Source organism: Tribolium castaneum, chromosome 7, assembly GCF_031307605.1.
Source record: "Tribolium castaneum strain GA2 chromosome 7, icTriCast1.1, whole genome shotgun sequence".
Classification (NCBI taxonomy): domain Eukaryota; kingdom Metazoa; phylum Arthropoda; class Insecta; order Coleoptera; family Tenebrionidae; genus Tribolium; species Tribolium castaneum.
The window spans coordinates 1799846-1821556 of record NC_087400.1 but is presented as its reverse complement, the minus strand read 5'-3'; the positions used below and the strand labels follow the sequence as shown (position 1 = coordinate 1821556).

The 21711-nt window shown below is 35.3% G+C and overlaps 3 protein-coding genes across 4 annotated transcripts in view; 1 reads left to right on the top strand and 2 right to left on the bottom strand.

Moving 5' to 3' along the window:
- The window catches only part of LOC656545 (amidophosphoribosyltransferase), a 55186-nt gene extending 41344 nt beyond the window's left edge, over nt 1-13842 (top strand). The window contains exon 5 of the mRNA XM_008200879.3: nt 13527-13842. Coding sequence (XP_008199101.1) covers nt 13527-13681 — 155 coding nt within the window. The 3' untranslated portion in view covers nt 13682-13842. The remainder of the gene's footprint in view (nt 1-13526) is intronic.
- Nucleotides 13816-15965, bottom strand: LOC656459 (uncharacterized protein). Of its 2 annotated transcripts, XM_008200878.3 has the most exons (9): nt 15780-15965; nt 15496-15728; nt 15131-15450; nt 14876-15084; nt 14661-14831; nt 14450-14503; nt 14262-14404; nt 14090-14210; nt 13816-14034 (listed from the first exon to the last, which is right to left on the bottom strand). In XM_008200878.3, the coding sequence occupies exons 1-9, from the start codon at nt 15826-15828 to the stop codon at nt 13868-13870; spliced, it is 1467 nt and encodes a 488-aa protein (XP_008199100.1). In that variant the 5' UTR covers nt 15829-15965; the 3' UTR covers nt 13816-13867. The 2 variants fall into 2 exon arrangements, with proteins under 2 accessions (XP_008199100.1, XP_008199099.1); XM_008200877.3 differs by having other exon boundaries at nt 14262-14503.
- Nucleotides 15964-17017, bottom strand: Fdx2 (Ferredoxin 2). The gene is made up of 2 exons (XM_962915.4): nt 16539-17017; nt 15964-16478 (listed from the first exon to the last, which is right to left on the bottom strand). Exons 1-2 carry the CDS (start codon nt 16640-16642, stop codon nt 16139-16141), a joined length of 444 nt encoding a protein of 147 aa, XP_968008.1. The 5' UTR covers nt 16643-17017; the 3' UTR covers nt 15964-16138.
- Nucleotides 17018-21711: the final 4694 nt, after the last annotated feature.

The window sequence follows — 21711 nt, the reverse complement described above, 5'->3', positions numbered from 1 at the left end:
AAAATTTAGCTTTGTCAAAATTTATCGAAACCAAATTTTCTTCATTATTTTCCAACTATTCGAGGTCATGTCCTTAGAATTGAGTGTTTCTAACGTAGAATGACCGGCGGAATCCAAATTTGCAAAAATCAAGTCGCTACGGCTAACCGTTCGGAAAATATCGGCAAAAATTTAGCTTTGTCAAAATTTATCGAAACCAAATTTTCTTCATTATTTTCCAACTATTCGAGGTCATGTCCTTAGAATTGAGTGTTTCTAACGTAGAATGACCGGCGGAATCCAAATTTGCAAAAATCAAGTCGCTACGGCTAACCGTTCGGAAAATATCGGCAAAAATTTAGCTTTGTCAAAATTTATCGAAACCAAATTTTCTTCATTATTTTCCAACTATTCGGGGTCATGTCGTTAGAATTGAGTGTTTCTAACGAAGAATGACCGGCGGAATCCAAATTTGCAAAAATCAAGTCGCTACGGCTAACCGTTCGGAAAATATCGGCAAAAATTTAGCTTTGTCAAAATTTATCGAAACCAAATTTTCTTCATTATTTTCCAACTATTCGGGGTCATGTCGTTAGAATTGAGTGTTTCTAACGTAGAATGACCGGCGGAATCCAAATTTGCAAGAATCAAGTCGCTCGGACTAACCGTTCGGAAAATATCGGCAAAAATTTAGCTTTGTCAAAATTTATCGAAACCAAATTTTCTTCATTATTTTCCAACTATTCGAGGTCATGTCCTTAGAATTGAGTGTTTCTAACGTAGAATGACCTGCGGAATCCAAATTTGCAAAAATCAAGTCGCTACGGCTAACCGTTCGGAAAATATCGGCAAAAATTTAGCTTTGTCAAAATTTATCGAAACCAAATTTTCTTCATTATTTTCCAACTATTCGGGGTCATGTCGTTAGAATTGAGTGTTTCTAACGAAGAATGACCGGCGGAATCCAAATTTGCAAAAATCAAGTCGCTACGGCTAACCGTTCGGAAAATATCGGCAAAAATTTAGCTTTGTCAAAATTTATCGAAACCAAATTTTCTTCATTATTTTCCAACTATTCGAGGTCATGTCCTTAGAATTGAGTGTTTCTAACGTAGAATGACCGGCGGAATCCAAATTTGCAAAAATCAAGTCGCTACGGCTAACCGTTCGGAAAATATCGGCAAAAATTTAGCTTTGTCAAAATTTATCGAAACCAAATTTTCTTCATTATTTTCCAACTATTCGGGGTCATGTCGTTAGAATTGAGTGTTTCTAACGAAGAATGACCGGCGGAATCCAAATTTGCAAAAATCAAGTCGCTACGGCTAACCGTTCGGAAAATATCGGCAAAAATTTAGCTTTGTCAAAATTTATCGAAACCAAATTTTCTTCATTATTTTCCAACTATTCGAGGTCATGTCCTTAGAATTGAGTGTTTCTAACGTAGAATGACCGGCGGAATCCAAATTTGCAAAAATCAAGTCGCTACGGCTAACCGTTCGGAAAATATCGGCAAAAATTTAGCTTTGTCAAAATTTATCGAAACCAAATTTTCTTCATTATTTTCCAACTATTCGGGGTCATGTCGTTAGAATTGAGTGTTTCTAACGAAGAATGACCGGCGGAATCCAAATTTGCAAAAATCAAGTCGCTACGGCTAACCGTTCGGAAAATATCGGCAAAAATTTAGCTTTGTCAAAATTTATCGAAACCAAATTTTCTTCATTATTTTCCAACTATTCGGGGTCATGTCGTTAGAATTGAGTGTTTCTAACGAAGAATGACCGGCGGAATCCAAATTTGCAAAAATCAAGTCGCTACGGCTAACCGTTCGGAAAATATCGGCAAAAATTTAGCTTTGTCAAAATTTATCGAAACCAAATTTTCTTCATTATTTTCCAACTATTCGAGGTCATGTCCTTAGAATTGAGTGTTTCTAACGTAGAATGACCGGCGGAATCCAAATTTGCAAAAATCAAGTCGCTCGGACTAACCGTTCGGAAAATATCGGCAAAAATTTAGCTTTGTCAAAATTTATCGAAACCAAATTTTCTTCATTATTTTCCAACTATTCGAGGTCATGTCCTTAGAATTGAGTGTTTCTAACGTAGAATGACCGGCGGAATCCAAATTTGCAAAAATCAAGTCGCTACGGCTAACCGTTCGGAAAATATCGGCAAAAATTTAGCTTTGTCAAAATTTATCGAAACCAAATTTTCTTCATTATTTTCCAACTATTCGGGGTCATGTCGTTAGAATTGAGTGTTTCTAACGAAGAATGACCGGCGGAATCCAAATTTGCAAAAATCAAGTCGCTACGGCTAACCGTTCGGAAAATATCGGCAAAAATTTAGCTTTGTCAAAATTTATCGAAACCAAATTTTCTTCATTATTTTCCAACTATTCGGGGTCATGTCGTTAGAATTGAGTGTTTCTAACGAAGAATGACCGGCGGAATCCAAATTTGCAAAAATCAAGTCGCTACGGCTAACCGTTCGGAAAATATCGGCAAAAATTTAGCTTTGTCAAAATTTATCGAAACCAAATTTTCTTCATTATTTTCCAACTATTCGAGGTCATGTCCTTAGAATTGAGTGTTTCTAACGTAGAATGACCGGCGGAATCCAAATTTGCAAAAATCAAGTCGCTCGGACTAACCGTTCGGAAAATATCGGCAAAAATTTAGCTTTGTCAAAATTTATCGAAACCAAATTTTCTTCATTATTTTCCAACTATTCGAGGTCATGTCCTTAGAATTGAGTGTTTCTAACGTAGAATGACCGGCGGAATCCAAATTTGCAAAAATCAAGTCGCTACGGCTAACCGTTCGGAAAATATCGGCAAAAATTTAGCTTTGTCAAAATTTATCGAAACCAAATTTTCTTCATTATTTTCCAACTATTCGAGGTCATGTCCTTAGAATTGAGTGTTTCTAACGTAGAATGACCGGCGGAATCCAAATTTGCAAAAATCAAGTCGCTACGGCTAACCGTTCGGAAAATATCGGCAAAAATTTAGCTTTGTCAAAATTTATCGAAACCAAATTTTCTTCATTATTTTCCAACTATTCGGGGTCATGTCGTTAGAATTGAGTGTTTCTAACGAAGAATGACCGGCGGAATCCAAATTTGCAAAAATCAAGTCGCTACGGCTAACCGTTCGGAAAATATCGGCAAAAATTTAGCTTTGTCAAAATTTATCGAAACCAAATTTTCTTCATTATTTTCCAACTATTCGGGGTCATGTCGTTAGAATTGAGTGTTTCTAACGTAGAATGACCGGCGGAATCCAAATTTGCAAGAATCAAGTCGCTCGGACTAACCGTTCGGAAAATATCGGCAAAAATTTAGCTTTGTCAAAATTTATCGAAACCAAATTTTCTTCATTATTTTCCAACTATTCGAGGTCATGTCCTTAGAATTGAGTGTTTCTAACGTAGAATGACCGGCGGAATCCAAATTTGCAAAAATCAAGTCGCTACGGCTAACCGTTCGGAAAATATCGGCAAAAATTTAGCTTTGTCAAAATTTATCGAAACCAAATTTTCTTCATTATTTTCCAACTATTCGGGGTCATGTCGTTAGAATTGAGTGTTTCTAACGAAGAATGACCGGCGGAATCCAAATTTGCAAAAATCAAGTCGCTACGGCTAACCGTTCGGAAAATATCGGCAAAAATTTAGCTTTGTCAAAATTTATCGAAACCAAATTTTCTTCATTATTTTCCAACTATTCGAGGTCATGTCCTTAGAATTGAGTGTTTCTAACGTAGAATGACCGGCGGAATCCAAATTTGCAAAAATCAAGTCGCTACGGCTAACCGTTCGGAAAATATCGGCAAAAATTTAGCTTTGTCAAAATTTATCGAAACCAAATTTTCTTCATTATTTTCCAACTATTCGGGGTCATGTCGTTAGAATTGAGTGTTTCTAACGAAGAATGACCGGCGGAATCCAAATTTGCAAAAATCAAGTCGCTACGGCTAACCGTTCGGAAAATATCGGCAAAAATTTAGCTTTGTCAAAATTTATCGAAACCAAATTTTCTTCATTATTTTCCAACTATTCGAGGTCATGTCCTTAGAATTGAGTGTTTCTAACGTAGAATGACCGGCGGAATCCAAATTTGCAAAAATCAAGTCGCTACGGCTAACCGTTCGGAAAATATCGGCAAAAATTTAGCTTTGTCAAAATTTATCGAAACCAAATTTTCTTCATTATTTTCCAACTATTCGGGGTCATGTCGTTAGAATTGAGTGTTTCTAACGAAGAATGACCGGCGGAATCCAAATTTGCAAAAATCAAGTCGCTACGGCTAACCGTTCGGAAAATATCGGCAAAAATTTAGCTTTGTCAAAATTTATCGAAACCAAATTTTCTTCATTATTTTCCAACTATTCGGGGTCATGTCGTTAGAATTGAGTGTTTCTAACGAAGAATGACCGGCGGAATCCAAATTTGCAAAAATCAAGTCGCTACGGCTAACCGTTCGGAAAATATCGGCAAAAATTTAGCTTTGTCAAAATTTATCGAAACCAAATTTTCTTCATTATTTTCCAACTATTCGAGGTCATGTCCTTAGAATTGAGTGTTTCTAACGTAGAATGACCGGCGGAATCCAAATTTGCAAAAATCAAGTCGCTACGGCTAACCGTTCGGAAAATATCGGCAAAAATTTAGCTTTGTCAAAATTTATCGAAACCAAATTTTCTTCATTATTTTCCAACTATTCGGGGTCATGTCGTTAGAATTGAGTGTTTCTAACGAAGAATGACCGGCGGAATCCAAATTTGCAAAAATCAAGTCGCTACGGCTAACCGTTCGGAAAATATCGGCAAAAATTTAGCTTTGTCAAAATTTATCGAAACCAAATTTTCTTCATTATTTTCCAACTATTCGGGGTCATGTCGTTAGAATTGAGTGTTTCTAACGTAGAATGACCGGCGGAATCCAAATTTGCAAGAATCAAGTCGCTCGGACTAACCGTTCGGAAAATATCGGCAAAAATTTAGCTTTGTCAAAATTTATCGAAACCAAATTTTCTTCATTATTTTCCAACTATTCGAGGTCATGTCCTTAGAATTGAGTGTTTCTAACGTAGAATGACCGGCGGAATCCAAATTTGCAAAAATCAAGTCGCTACGGCTAACCGTTCGGAAAATATCGGCAAAAATTTAGCTTTGTCAAAATTTATCGAAACCAAATTTTCTTCATTATTTTCCAACTATTCGGGGTCATGTCGTTAGAATTGAGTGTTTCTAACGAAGAATGACCGGCGGAATCCAAATTTGCAAAAATCAAGTCGCTACGGCTAACCGTTCGGAAAATATCGGCAAAAATTTAGCTTTGTCAAAATTTATCGAAACCAAATTTTCTTCATTATTTTCCAACTATTCGGGGTCATGTCGTTAGAATTGAGTGTTTCTAACGTAGAATGACCGGCGGAATCCAAATTTGCAAGAATCAAGTCGCTCGGACTAACCGTTCGGAAAATATCGGCAAAAATTTAGCTTTGTCAAAATTTATCGAAACCAAATTTTCTTCATTATTTTCCAACTATTCGAGGTCATGTCCTTAGAATTGAGTGTTTCTAACGTAGAATGACCGGCGGAATCCAAATTTGCAAAAATCAAGTCGCTACGGCTAACCGTTCGGAAAATATCGGCAAAAATTTAGCTTTGTCAAAATTTATCGAAACCAAATTTTCTTCATTATTTTCCAACTATTCGGGGTCATGTCGTTAGAATTGAGTGTTTCTAACGAAGAATGACCGGCGGAATCCAAATTTGCAAAAATCAAGTCGCTACGGCTAACCGTTCGGAAAATATCGGCAAAAATTTAGCTTTGTCAAAATTTATCGAAACCAAATTTTCTTCATTATTTTCCAACTATTCGAGGTCATGTCCTTAGAATTGAGTGTTTCTAACGTAGAATGACCGGCGGAATCCAAATTTGCAAAAATCAAGTCGCTACGGCTAACCGTTCGGAAAATATCGGCAAAAATTTAGCTTTGTCAAAATTTATCGAAACCAAATTTTCTTCATTATTTTCCAACTATTCGGGGTCATGTCGTTAGAATTGAGTGTTTCTAACGAAGAATGACCGGCGGAATCCAAATTTGCAAAAATCAAGTCGCTACGGCTAACCGTTCGGAAAATATCGGCAAAAATTTAGCTTTGTCAAAATTTATCGAAACCAAATTTTCTTCATTATTTTCCAACTATTCGAGGTCATGTCCTTAGAATTGAGTGTTTCTAACGTAGAATGACCGGCGGAATCCAAATTTGCAAAAATCAAGTCGCTACGGCTAACCGTTCGGAAAATATCGGCAAAAATTTAGCTTTGTCAAAATTTATCGAAACCAAATTTTCTTCATTATTTTCCAACTATTCGAGGTCATGTCCTTAGAATTGAGTGTTTCTAACGTAGAATGACCGGCGGAATCCAAATTTGCAAAAATCAAGTCGCTACGGCTAACCGTTCGGAAAATATCGGCAAAAATTTAGCTTTGTCAAAATTTATCGAAACCAAATTTTCTTCATTATTTTCCAACTATTCGAGGTCATGTCCTTAGAATTGAGTGTTTCTAACGTAGAATGACCGGCGGAATCCAAATTTGCAAAAATCAAGTCGCTACGGCTAACCGTTCGGAAAATATCGGCAAAAATTTAGCTTTGTCAAAATTTATCGAAACCAAATTTTCTTCATTATTTTCCAACTATTCGGGGTCATGTCGTTAGAATTGAGTGTTTCTAACGTAGAATGACCGGCGGAATCCAAATTTGCAAGAATCAAGTCGCTCGGACTAACCGTTCGGAAAATATCGGCAAAAATTTAGCTTTGTCAAAATTTATCGAAACCAAATTTTCTTCATTATTTTCCAACTATTCGGGGTCATGTCGTTAGAATTGAGTGTTTCTAACGAAGAATGACCGGCGGAATCCAAATTTGCAAAAATCAAGTCGCTACGGCTAACCGTTCGGAAAATATCGGCAAAAATTTAGCTTTGTCAAAATTTATCGAAACCAAATTTTCTTCATTATTTTCCAACTATTCGGGGTCATGTCGTTAGAATTGAGTGTTTCTAACGTAGAATGACCGGCGGAATCCAAATTTGCAAGAATCAAGTCGCTCGGACTAACCGTTCGGAAAATATCGGCAAAAATTTAGCTTTGTCAAAATTTATCGAAACCAAATTTTCTTCATTATTTTCCAACTATTCGAGGTCATGTCCTTAGAATTGAGTGTTTCTAACGTAGAATGACCGGCGGAATCCAAATTTGCAAAAATCAAGTCGCTACGGCTAACCGTTCGGAAAATATCGGCAAAAATTTAGCTTTGTCAAAATTTATCGAAACCAAATTTTCTTCATTATTTTCCAACTATTCGGGGTCATGTCGTTAGAATTGAGTGTTTCTAACGAAGAATGACCGGCGGAATCCAAATTTGCAAAAATCAAGTCGCTACGGCTAACCGTTCGGAAAATATCGGCAAAAATTTAGCTTTGTCAAAATTTATCGAAACCAAATTTTCTTCATTATTTTCCAACTATTCGAGGTCATTTCCTTAGAATTGAGTGTTTCTAACGTAGAATGACCGGCGGAATCCAAATTTGCAAAAATCAAGTCGCTACGGCTAACCGTTCGGAAAATATCGGCAAAAATTTAGCTTTGTCAAAATTTATCGAAACCAAATTTTCTTCATTATTTTCCAACTATTCGGGGTCATGTCGTTAGAATTGAGTGTTTCTAACGAAGAATGACCGGCGGAATCCAAATTTGCAAAAATCAAGTCGCTACGGCTAACCGTTCGGAAAATATCGGCAAAAATTTAGCTTTGTCAAAATTTATCGAAACCAAATTTTCTTCATTATTTTCCAACTATTCGGGGTCATGTCGTTAGAATTGAGTGTTTCTAACGTAGAATGACCGGCGGAATCCAAATTTGCAAGAATCAAGTCGCTCGGACTAACCGTTCGGAAAATATCGGCAAAAATTTAGCTTTGTCAAAATTTATCGAAACCAAATTTTCTTCATTATTTTCCAACTATTCGAGGTCATGTCCTTAGAATTGAGTGTTTCTAACGTAGAATGACCGGCGGAATCCAAATTTGCAAAAATCAAGTCGCTACGGCTAACCGTTCGGAAAATATCGGCAAAAATTTAGCTTTGTCAAAATTTATCGAAACCAAATTTTCTTCATTATTTTCCAACTATTCGGGGTCATGTCGTTAGAATTGAGTGTTTCTAACGAAGAATGACCGGCGGAATCCAAATTTGCAAAAATCAAGTCGCTACGGCTAACCGTTCGGAAAATATCGGCAAAAATTTAGCTTTGTCAAAATTTATCGAAACCAAATTTTCTTCATTATTTTCCAACTATTCGAGGTCATGTCCTTAGAATTGAGTGTTTCTAACGTAGAATGACCGGCGGAATCCAAATTTGCAAAAATCAAGTCGCTACGGCTAACCGTTCGGAAAATATCGGCAAAAATTTAGCTTTGTCAAAATTTATCGAAACCAAATTTTCTTCATTATTTTCCAACTATTCGGGGTCATGTCGTTAGAATTGAGTGTTTCTAACGAAGAATGACCGGCGGAATCCAAATTTGCAAAAATCAAGTCGCTACGGCTAACCGTTCGGAAAATATCGGCAAAAATTTAGCTTTGTCAAAATTTATCGAAACCAAATTTTCTTCATTATTTTCCAACTATTCGGGGTCATGTCGTTAGAATTGAGTGTTTCTAACGTAGAATGACCGGCGGAATCCAAATTTGCAAGAATCAAGTCGCTCGGACTAACCGTTCGGAAAATATCGGCAAAAATTTAGCTTTGTCAAAATTTATCGAAACCAAATTTTCTTCATTATTTTCCAACTATTCGAGGTCATGTCCTTAGAATTGAGTGTTTCTAACGTAGAATGACCGGCGGAATCCAAATTTGCAAAAATCAAGTCGCTACGGCTAACCGTTCGGAAAATATCGGCAAAAATTTAGCTTTGTCAAAATTTATCGAAACCAAATTTTCTTCATTATTTTCCAACTATTCGGGGTCATGTCGTTAGAATTGAGTGTTTCTAACGTAGAATGACCGGCGGAATCCAAATTTGCAAAAATCAAGTCGCTACGGCTAACCGTTCGGAAAATATCGGCAAAAATTTAGCTTTGTCAAAATTTATCGAAACCAAATTTTCTTCATTATTTTCCAACTATTCGGGGTCATGTCGTTAGAATTGAGTGTTTCTAACGTAGAATGACCGGCGGAATCCAAATTTGCAAAAATCAAGTCGCTACGGCTAACCGTTCGGAAAATATCGGCAAAAATTTAGCTTTGTCAAAATTTATCGAAACCAAATTTTCTTCATTATTTTCCAACTATTCGGGGTCATGTCGTTAGAATTGAGTGTTTCTAACGTAGAATGACCGGCGGAATCCAAATTTGCAAAAATCAAGTCGCTACGGCTAACCGTTCGGAAAATATCGGCAAAAATTTGGCTTTGTCAAAATTTATCGAAACCAAATTTTCTTCATTATTTTCCAACTATTCGGGGTCATGTCGTTAGAATTGAGTGTTTCTAACGTAGAATGACCGGCGGAATCCAAATTTGCAAGAATCAAGTCGCTCGGACTAACCGTTCGGAAAATATCGGCAAAAATTTAGCTTTGTCAAAATTTATCGAAACCAAATTTTCTTCATTATTTTCCAACTATTCGGGGTCATGTCGTTAGAATTGAGTGTTTCTAACGTAGAATGACCGGCGGAATCCAAATTTGCAAAAATCAAGTCGCTACGGCTAACCGTTCGGAAAATATCGGCAAAAATTTAGCTTTGTCAAAATTTATCGAAACCAAATTTTCTTCATTATTTTCCAACTATTCGGGGTCATGTCGTTAGAATTGAGTGTTTCTAACGTAGAATGACCGGCGGAATCCAAATTTGCAAAAATCAAGTCGCTACGGCTAACCGTTCGGAAAATATCGGCAAAAATTTAGCTTTGTCAAAATTTATCGAAACCAAATTTTCTTCATTATTTTCCAACTATTCGGGGTCATGTCGTTAGAATTGAGTGTTTCTAACGTAGAATGACCGGCGGAATCCAAATTTGCAAAAATCAAGTCGCTACGGCTAACCGTTCGGAAAATATCGGCAAAAATTTGGCTTTGTCAAAATTTATCGAAACCAAATTTTCTTCATTATTTTCCAACTATTCGGGGTCATGTCGTTAGAATTGAGTGTTTCTAACGTAGAATGACCGGCGGAATCCAAATTTGCAAGAATCAAGTCGCTCGGACTAACCGTTCGGAAAATATCGGCAAAAATTTAGCTTTGTCAAAATTTATCGAAACCAAATTTTCTTCATTATTTTCCAACTATTCGGGGTCATGTCGTTAGAATTGAGTGTTTCTAACGTAGAATGACCGGCGGAATCCAAATTTGCAAAAATCAAGTCGCTACGGCTAACCGTTCGGAAAATATCGGCAAAAATTTAGCTTTGTCAAAATTTATCGAAACCAAATTTTCTTCATTATTTTCCAACTATTCGGGGTCATGTCGTTAGAATTGAGTGTTTCTAACGTAGAATGACCGGCGGAATCCAAATTTGCAAAAATCAAGTCGCTACGGCTAACCGTTCGGAAAATATCGGCAAAAATTTAGCTTTGTCAAAATTTATCGAAACCAAATTTTCTTCATTATTTTCCAACTATTCGGGGTCATGTCGTTAGAATTGAGTGTTTCTAACGTAGAATGACCGGCGGAATCCAAATTTGCAAAAATCAAGTCGCTACGGCTAACCGTTCGGAAAATATCGGCAAAAATTTAGCTTTGTCAAAATTTATCGAAACCAAATTTTCTTCATTATTTTCCAACTATTCGGGGTCATGTCGTTAGAATTGAGTGTTTCTAACGTAGAATGACCGGCGGAATCCAAATTTGCAAGAATCAAGTCGCTCGGACTAACCGTTCGGAAAATATCGGCAAAAATTTAGCTTTGTCAAAATTTATCGAAACCAAATTTTCTTCATTATTTTCCAACTATTCGAGGTCATGTCCTTAGAATTGAGTGTTTCTAACGTAGAATGACCGGCGGAATCCAAATTTGCAAAAATCAAGTCGCTACGGCTAACCGTTCGGAAAATATCGGCAAAAATTTAGCTTTGTCAAAATTTATCGAAACCAAATTTTCTTCATTATTTTCCAACTATTCGGGGTCATGTCGTTAGAATTGAGTGTTTCTAACGAAGAATGACCGGCGGAATCCAAATTTGCAAAAATCAAGTCGCTACGGCTAACCGTTCGGAAAATATCGGCAAAAATTTAGCTTTGTCAAAATTTATCGAAACCAAATTTTCTTCATTATTTTCCAACTATTCGGGGTCATGTCGTTAGAATTGAGTGTTTCTAACGTAGAATGACCGGCGGAATCCAAATTTGCAAGAATCAAGTCGCTCGGACTAACCGTTCGGAAAATATCGGCAAAAATTTAGCTTTGTCAAAATTTATAGAAACCAAATAGTCTTCATTATTTTCCAACTATTCGGGGTCATGTCCTTAGAATTGAGTGTTTCTAACGTAGAATGACCGGCGGAATCCAAATTTGCAAGAATCAAGTCGCTCAGACTAACCGTTCGGAAAATATCGGCAAAAATTTAGCCTTGTCAAAATTTATCGAAACCAAATAGTCTTCATTATTTTCCAACTATTCGGGGTCATGTCCTTAGAATTGAGTGTTTCTAACGTAGAATGACCGGCGGAATCCAAATTTGCAAGAATCAAGTCGCTCGGACTAACCGTTCGGAAAATATCGGCAAAAATTTAGCTTTGTCAAAATTTATCGAAACCAAATTTTCTTCATTATTTTCCAACTATTCGAGGTCATGTCCTTAGAATTGAGTGTTTCTAACGTAGAATGACCGGCGGAATCCAAATTTGCAAAAATCAAGTCGCTACGGCTAACCGTTCGGAAAATATCGGCAAAAATGTAGCTTTGTCAAAATTTATCGAAACCAAATTTTCTTCATTATTTTCCAACTATTCGGGGTCATGTCGTTAGAATTGAGTGTTTCTAACGTAGAATGACCGGCGGAATCCAAATTTGCAAGAATCAAGTCGCTACGACTAACCGTTCTAAAAATATCGGCCAAAATTTAGCCTTGTCAAAATTTATCGAAACCAAATATTCTTCATTATTTTCCAACTATTCGGGGTCATGTCGTTAGAATTGAGTGTTTCTAACGAAGAATGACCGGCGGAATCCAAATTTGCAAAAATCAAGTCGCTACGGCTAACCGTTCGGAAAATATCGGCAAAAATTTAGCTTTGTCAAAATTTATCGAAACCAAATTTTCTTCATTATTTTCCAACTATTCGGGGTCATGTCGTTAGAATTGAGTGTTTCTAACGTAGAATGACCGGCGGAATCCAAATTTGCAAGAATCAAGTCGCTCGGACTAACCGTTCGGAAAATATCGGCAAAAATTTAGCTTTGTCAAAATTTATCGAAACCAAATTTTCTTCATTATTTTCCAACTATTCGAGGTCATGTCCTTAGAATTGAGTGTTTCTAACGTAGAATGACCGGCGGAATCCAAATTTGCAAAAATCAAGTCGCTACGGCTAACCGTTCGGAAAATATCGGCAAAAATGTAGCTTTGTCAAAATTTATCGAAACCAAATTTTCTTCATTATTTTCCAACTATTCGGGGTCATGTCGTTAGAATTGAGTGTTTCTAACGTAGAATGACCGGCGGAATCCAAATTTGCAAGAATCAAGTCGCTACGACTAACCGTTCTAAAAATATCGGCCAAAATTTAGCCTTGTCAAAATTTATCGAAACCAAATATTCTTCATTATTTTCCAACTGTTCGGGGTTATGTCTTTAGAATTGAGTGTTTCTAACGTAAAATAACCGGCGAAATCCAAATCTGCAAAAATCAAGTCGCTACGACTAACCGTTCGGAAAATATCGGCAAAAATTTAGCCTTGTCAAAATTTATCGAAACCAAACAGTCTTCATTATTTTCTAACTATTCGGTCTTATGTCCTTAGAATTGAGTGTTTCTAACGTAGAATGACCGGCGGAATCCAAATTTGCAAGAATCAAATCGCTACGACTAACCGTTCGGAAAATATCGGCCAAAAATTAGCCTTGTTAAAAGTTATAGAAACCAAATAGTCTTCATTATTTTCCAACTATTCGGGGTCATGTCGTTAGAATTGAGTGTTTCTAACGTAGAATGACCGGCGGAATCCAAATTTGCAAGAATCAAGTCGCTAGGACTAACCGTTCGGAAAATATCGGCAAAAATTTAGTCTTGTCAAAACTTTGAAATTTTTTTAAATATATTTTAAGATATAATTTTTGCACTATTTTTATCTCCAATTATTGGTAATTTGATCCTTTATCTGCCTGTATCTTTTTTATTCGCCTTGTGCTAACCGTTATTTAATTACAACTATTTTTATAAATTTATTGCTCTGAAAAATTTGGTGGATGCGCCGGGTTAGGTTTACGAATAATCGTTATTTAAATGACTATTTCTTCAACAGGTGCCAACAGTTTGAAATATCTGAGTGTGGAAGGTTTGGTGAAAGCCGTCCGCTCCGACATCAAAACCAAAAATTCGCACAAGGTCGGTCACTGCACTGCCTGCCTTACCGGCGAGTATCCGGGCGGGGAACCCCACAAAGACTTGGATTGGTAAAGCGACACGCACCGAAAACTGGGCGAACAAATGACAGAGTGCGTCTCTGGGGCACTTATTTATGTACAAGTGATAAAACATTCCTTTTAACCGAATTATACATATATTGTAGAGATTGTAGCTCAACGCTCGAATTGAATAAAATATTTTTTATTTTTAAATTGTTAAATTAAATAACAATTGACATCACACATTCCGACTAGATATATCTTCAATATCTGACACTTCTTTCGGACAGTTACGACTGAGAATGACAGGACCGGACTCAGTGATTAAAACATCGTCTTCAATTCGGACACCCATTCCGAGAAATTCTTTCGGTAATTGTTGGTGTTTGTGATTAATATAAACCCCTGCACAAGTATAAAAAAATTAAAATTGAAAAAAAATAATAAAAAAAATATATACCGGGTTCAACCGTAACAATCATCCCAGGTTGTATTTTAACATTTCGAGTAATTAAAGGCGTATCGTGAACATCCATTCCCAAATAATGCGACACGTGGTGCGGACAGAACTGATAGGCGGCCTGGAATTACATACTATATTTTTTCTATGACTTCAATACAACTCTACAGACGCGTGTCAAGGCTTGATTGGTCAATATTTTCGGAATTAAGCCAATTTCTTGCAAACCTTTCCCTAGTAAGACACACATTGAGTCGAATAAACTGTCCAAAGTGGGAAAATTTTCACACAATTGAATCAATTTTTTTTGAACGTCTAGAACAACTTCGTACACTTCTCTCTGACTGGTGCTGAATTTACCATTGATGGGCCAGGTTCTGGTAATGTCGCTTGAATAACCGTGAAATTCGCAGCCTGAGAAAAAATTGTGTATGTAATGTATAGGTCAAGAAAAACTGACACTCAACAAAAACGAATAGCCAATGGAAACCCTCAATTTCGGGTCACGTGCTTTAAACAACCAATCGTAACGCGTGACGCAAGCACGTGACCTATAGAAACGCCCACTCACCCGCGTCCATTAAAACCATCTCCCCGTCCTGGACTACTTGATTATTATTAATATAATGTATAGTTGTGGCCCTATTACCCCCTGCTACCACAGGGGGGTATGCCAAATATTCGGCCCCTTGCATTCTACACTCATAATCAACTGTTGCAAAAATCTGACTCTCATTTATCCCTACAAAAAAAAATAATTTTTTAGGCAATTTTTATGTACTTTACCGGGATGTGAAGCCTTGATAGTTTCAATAATCGCCCTTGAGGCAATATCACACGATTGTTGCATCAGCGCTACCTCGGCTGGACTTTTAATCAGCCTTTGCTTATGTATAAAAACTTTCGGGGATTCCCACATTTTTTGCCGCATGTAGTTCAAATAATCGACCATTGTTTTGTGCACGTCGATTTGGACGGGGTTCATGAAGTCATACCTGCACCGAAAATTGTGAAAAAAAAAATGGGGATTCCCCCAATTACCAAAGACTGAATTTATTGTTCGATTTGAAAAACGACTGCAAGTAATTCTCCATCTCGCTCATTGGCAAACTCTGGTCGACCCCGAACACGTTGGGGGCGTTGTCGGGCCCCGTCCTGGGGCCGTCCCACAGCTCGGAATGGTCGTCCTTCTCGCGCAAAAACAGGGTGGAACAGTGCTGGCTGGGGGCCCCCGTCGTGGCCAAGATGAGACAACTATCAGGCTCCAAACAGCCAGTCAAGTAGAGAAAATCGGTGTTTTGGCGAAAAAAATACGGGATTTTATCGGACATGTACTGTTTGGTGGCTGATGGAATAACTATCTACAACCAGCGTTGTTATTGCTAATTTGGGGCCAAAGCACCCACCAAGTGTTCCCGCATGGAGGGGTTCCGCTCATTGACGTAGACACACACTTGCTCCATTAGTTTCTGTCTCCGGTCCTGGAACTCGGAGCGTTTTATCAAGGGGGTGATTTCGTCTTTTTGCAAGAGCTGGGGGTGGGTCTCGTGTGTCGGTTGGCCGTAGGACTTGAAAATCGTCCGCTTGGGGAACTCGAACTTGCCCTTTGTGGCTTTTTTGCAATAGGAACGGAAGACATCTGTACGATTATGGTTGGATTTTTTGTGCAAGGGGGGCGTAATGATTTCACCTGATTTGTTCAAAAGTGATAAAAGGAGCCGGGCTCGTGTCGACAACATTGCAATATCACAGATTTGATGTTTCTGAAGGCTTAAAAACTAAAAATTTTTTTTTAGAGGTTAGGAAACGTAAACGTCAAAGTGACATTTGACGGGTTAGCGTGGGTTAAGCTGCATTCACACGTTTTCAAAAACTGATTTTGAATTAACTTTATTGTAACCTTTTGAAAAATATATATTTACATCTGTATCTGTACACAAGAAGCAAAAAGACGTACATTTCTGTACATAAGAAGCACCAAAAAAATTGACAAAATTTGACTAAACTTTACCACCCCCAATAAATAACTGACTATAAGTTATATTTTTTTTACTGAAGTCTGGCATCGTTTGAGCTCTCTGGGACTTCCACGACGATTCCGTCCATATTTTCCGTGAGGAAAACTTGGCAGCCCAGTCGGGACGTGTCCGTGACTCCTCTTGCCAGCTCCAACATATCGCTTTCTTCGCCCTCTGGCCTGTCAGGAAGTTGTTCAAAATCTTCCTTCTTGAAGACAAGATGACAGGTCGAGCAGGTTAAGGTGCCTTCACAAGCACCATAGCCTTCTAAAGACAAATCATTATTGACAACTACATCCAGAAACGACTCTCCTACTTTTCCCTTCGTTTTAATGCGAGTGCCGTCGTGTTTCACGAAAGTGACTTCAATTCTACCAAAACCAACGGGAAAAAATTTACGAAATTAATTTTTTACAATATAGAGTACTCACTCTTTCTTGTTCAAATTCGGGACTCCGTTGGTCACGGGGCGAATGTTAAAGGTTTTGAGCAGTTTTGGGGCACTCCGCCTTATCACACCACTGAGGAGAGACATCTTGTTCGAAATTGGGATTTTTCAACTCGAGGTCACTGTATTTCCAATTATTATCATTTCTCAAGCATGTTTATTTCATTTGAGGCGAATAATTTTCGGGATATCATTTGGGAGTCAAATAACGTCACACATTCTTGACAGATAGGTGACACGTGCTTGGCCGAATAACCGATTTTTTTGTAATAATGAATGATTGTCTCACTTGTGATTAAAGAAGTTATGATTTGTAAATGTGGAGGGTTGTTACGACATTCACTTAACACAAATGTAACGTTTGTTACATAAAAGGATTGTTTTATTTGGTGTCTGTTACATCATCAAATTACAGGTTGACAGGTTAATGACATTTGCTGTTTTCGGCGTAATGGAGGTTCGATGTATTATAAAAGAAATTGTAAATGTATTCAATAAATATTATTCATTTGAAATAAGAACTTTTATTAAGTTTTTCGTGTAATTCTAATTACACAACTGCATAAAACAAGTACTCATAAGCAAAACCGTATTATCGTACGGCTGGTTGCATATATAACATCAAATATTGGAAATTTAAGTTAAACACATTACAATTGTATTATAAATAAAACATATTGCTTGAAATTTGGGGAACAGTTAAAAGTGTTTAAAGTCTATCATTTGAGAGCGTTTTCAAATTTTTATCGTCATTTATTTTGAAAATTCAAGGCTAACTTGATTTTTTTTTAATGACAGAAAAGGTCAAATTTAATAATTTTTAAGAACATTTTTTTCTGAATTCAATGATGTAACATGATACCCACCTTTACTTTTATTAAAATGTAAAAAAATAAAAATTCAAAAATTTTCTGGAATAGTAAAACAAAGTTAGCTTTGAAAATACTGTTATTAGCCATGTCCGTCACTTGTATATTAGCCAAAAATTAAACTTGGGTGCAATAATTAGTTTAATTATAGTACATTTAAGTAAAACTGAGCGAAAAAAACTCTCATGTTGGTTTATCATGGAGACAGAAAGCCAAGAAGTTAGTGGAAATCAGTTTGAACATCGTTTGTAGCATAAAAATCAAGTATTCCGTGTTTAAATTTTTTTAATTAAAACTTTAAAAGTGTTATTTTAACAATTATTTTTAACTTTTACTTATTTTTTGGTTAATGAGCTAACGACAGATAAAGACAACATTTCCAAGGCCAAGAAGATTTTACATTTTTCAAAATTTTCGACTTTTTTTAAGTTTCGATTAAATTAAGGTATGCATGTGTTATACCATAGAACTCAGAAAGAAATGCTCTTCTCAAAAATATTAAATTTGACCCTTGTAGCTATTAAAAAAAATCAAGTTAGCCTTGTATTTGAAGAACAAATGGAGATAGAAATTTAATAAACATCTCAAACGAAACAGTTTATATACTCTTAAGCAAATACCAAATTTTAACAACTTTTGATAAATAGTTTTTATAATATTTAACTGTATTCATATTTTTAGCGACCCTGTATATACTAATAAATATCCATACATCCTCCATTAAATTTTTGCTGCTAAAAAAGTCAGGAAAAACTAAAAGATTTTTCCTAATTACATTGCTATTTATATTTATATCTTTAATATTATCTAATGGTTTTAAAAAAATTACAATGTTATTAATTTTATTGAAATAAGATGCCATTAACATTAACAAAATTTTGAAAAAGAATATTCTTGGAAAATTTTATTCAAAGTATACCTGATGTATACCTAATTAAGTTTTTTTTTTCATAAAATTTTAAAAAAAAGTTGAGTATATTTTTAAACATATTTTCAGTTTTTGAACGTTTTTTAAATTTTAAGCTTATTTATCGCTTATTTCCGTCATGTTTGTGCTAAAAAATCCAAACTCTAGTAATAAGTCTTAAAATTAAATAAAATCTGTCATGATATTTTCCAGCGCGTTCTTGATTTCAGAGTTACAACAATCAAATTGCGTTTTTCTTATAGAAGCCATTTTTGCTTTTTGTTTCTTTGAAAAGTGTTTTTATTCCCAATTACAACGATATATCACATGATAAGATTGAATCTTACTTGCTGATTAAAATGGAGAAAAACTTTTTACGAAGAGTGCTTTGGAAAAAAAAGCCAACAATTTTGTTTTTAAACAAACTAGATTCTGAATTTGTATTTGGAACTGGAAGGTTCACATTTCACAGGCAAAATCTAGTTTGTTGAACGACATTTCTGGCGTTTTTTTTCCAAAGCACTCTTCGCAAAAACGTTTTTTCTTAATTTTAATTAGCATGTAAGTCTCGATCATATCATCACATCGTTGTAATCAGGAAAAAAAGATTTTTCAAAAATACAAGTATTAATTATGGCGTAAAAAAGTGCCTAACTTAAAAACGTCTAGTTCTTTTGGTTTTTGTTTAAAAAAAAACAAAAATTACAATTTTTTTAATTGTCTTAATAGCTCAAAAACTAAAAATGACACATCAAATTTTGTTCAGCACAAAAATGCACAACTTTGCCCTAATTTGTAACAATGGACACCCTGTGGATGCTTTATCAGACTCACCCTGTATAAGGAGCGATCCAGCCAAATTTAATAAGATTACATTTTTATTACCAACATGACGAGCGACAAAAAAATCATGTCGTTAAATTGGCAACAATTTGAAGTTTCAATCAATATGGCAGCCACCAAACAACCTTGATTATTAAATTCAAAATCAATTATGTAAACACAAACATTGCAATTAAACATGTAATTAACAAGAATTTAATTGATTAAACTTGTATACAATTATTATTTATCATTACACTTAATTAAAAGCCTTCCTTTTATCGTCATAATCTGATTAATTTTCCTTCACCTCAGCCGTTAAAAGTCGCCCTTAAAAGCCCTTTCCCGCCCTCATACAATAAAATCCCGTAACGTAATCATCATCCATATAGCCTCAGCCATGAATAAGGGACAGATAGATTGTCCAAATACCGAGGGCTACTATCTCCAATGACTGGTAAACATAACTGGCGTAAGTTTGCAGCTGGCTGATAACAGGAGCTTAACGCTACTTTAAAAGATTGGCAAACAATGTGAGATGTCGTTGGGTGGGGTGATGGCGTCGCTCGTTGGTCTCATCCTGAAACAGGCGACCAATGGCGGAACGGGACAGATAGTAACATGGCCCCCAAGCGTGACCAATCACGACGACACACAGCCGACTGCGGTGTGTGTTGTACGTAGCGTACGGGAGTTTGATTTCTGGAATGACGGCAAGCGAAAACAGCTGATTGAATCAATAAATCGGGACGAAAGCGACGATTTTCGAACGTTAAAATTATTACTAAAATCATTACTAGTTTTACACTGTCATTATTAAAATTAAAGCACCGTATTTTGAGCAAAAACTGTTCTATTATTTGTCTATACGTTTTTTTACATTTTTTTATCAATCTACTCTCTGTCTCAAAACTTCTATAATAAGAAGTCTCAAAAAGATAATAAATCTTTTACCCGTTAATTTAATTTTTTTTTTGCTGAAAAATATGAAGCAGTTTTTACCTACCTATCACTGATAAAAGTTGATTATGTAAAAAAAAATGTAAAAAAATTGTCAATTTTTACAGGCAATGTTTTTTAGTTGACAGAATACTGATAAATAGATACCTAGTAATTTGTCACTTACTTAGGCATACCTAACTAGGTACTGTGTACCTACCTAGAAAAAATTCGAAATTTTGAAAATTATGTTTTTCTAAAAAAAGTAAAAAAATTCGGGCATTTTTGACAATTCGTTGTCATAAAACTTATAAATTTAGATATATCTACCTACTTAGAGTACTGTAAGTGCATTTTTATTATTTATCGTAAAGTGAAGTGTTTATTAAAAAAAATCTGAACGATAGATTTGACGTTTTAACGTTTTCCCAATTTTTTTTCTTTTTTTTTTCTCATAATATTTTTTTTTCTTTTTTTAAGTGAGAATTCCCATAATAAAATAATGAAAAAACTTAAGGCGTTTTTCTTTCCTAATTAAAATTTTTGGGTTCAGATCAGATAAACGTTTTATTTTCGTCATCTCTTTGAGAGAACAAAGCTCGTGTCTTAGCTCGATTCACAAAAATTTGTACTGTCATTGCTTGTAAACTTTTATTATTTTTTTTTATTAGTTTGTTTATGTTTTGACGAAATATTTTTGTTAAATAAGAATGTTTTCAGCACTTCTATAAAAAAAATATGTAAAATTTAAAATTTCAAAAAATATAGCTAGGTTATAGTAGGTTTTACTTCTTTACTAGGTATTAGGTATTAGGTATTAGGACTGATTTTTGTTGGCACTTCTTTAAATATTTGGTATTTCTGTAAATTATTTATAGTTTTTTCTGTCTTTTCGTAAATTGGTTGCTAAAAAAATAGCCGAAAAGACTGTAACATAGGTACCTACCTTGACCTTGATTTTCTTTGTTTCTCATATTAAAAGGTTTGAGATTCAAAATTCGAAGTGTTCTGACCTCAACAACAAATCAAACAAAAAGCAAGTTATTTTCTCTGTTTTATATGAAGCTAAAATTACATAAAACTAATCACGAATTTTTTTCTCCAATTTCGGGATTATTCCAAGATCGAAATTTTGTATCATTCATTCATTAGGTACTAATTTAATTCAAAAATTTTCTTTAATGAATTTATTTAAGTTTTTTGTAAAAAAAGTATTATTAGATTAGAAATTTTGAGTTATGAGTGTTGAAGTTCTGCAAATAAATGTAAAAAATTTCGAGTTTGCAAAATTTTTTTTTGGACACAAAAAAAAGTTAATTAAATATTCTCTTTCAAATAAGCCGAAAATTACTTCAAAATTTTGAAAAACGGCCAAGTTATCGATTGTCGAAATCAAAGATTTTCAAAAAATATAAGAAATAACACATATAATAACTTAAATAACAAATAAATATAAATAATATATAATAATTAAGTTGATAATGACTTCCGGTATAATCGGAAGTGCCGCCATATTGGAAATACTATTATTATTTTAAATTATTTATAAGATTTTTTAACAAAACTTGGCACAAATGGTCGACTATTAGCGAATAGTAAATGATTAAAATTTGAACGAT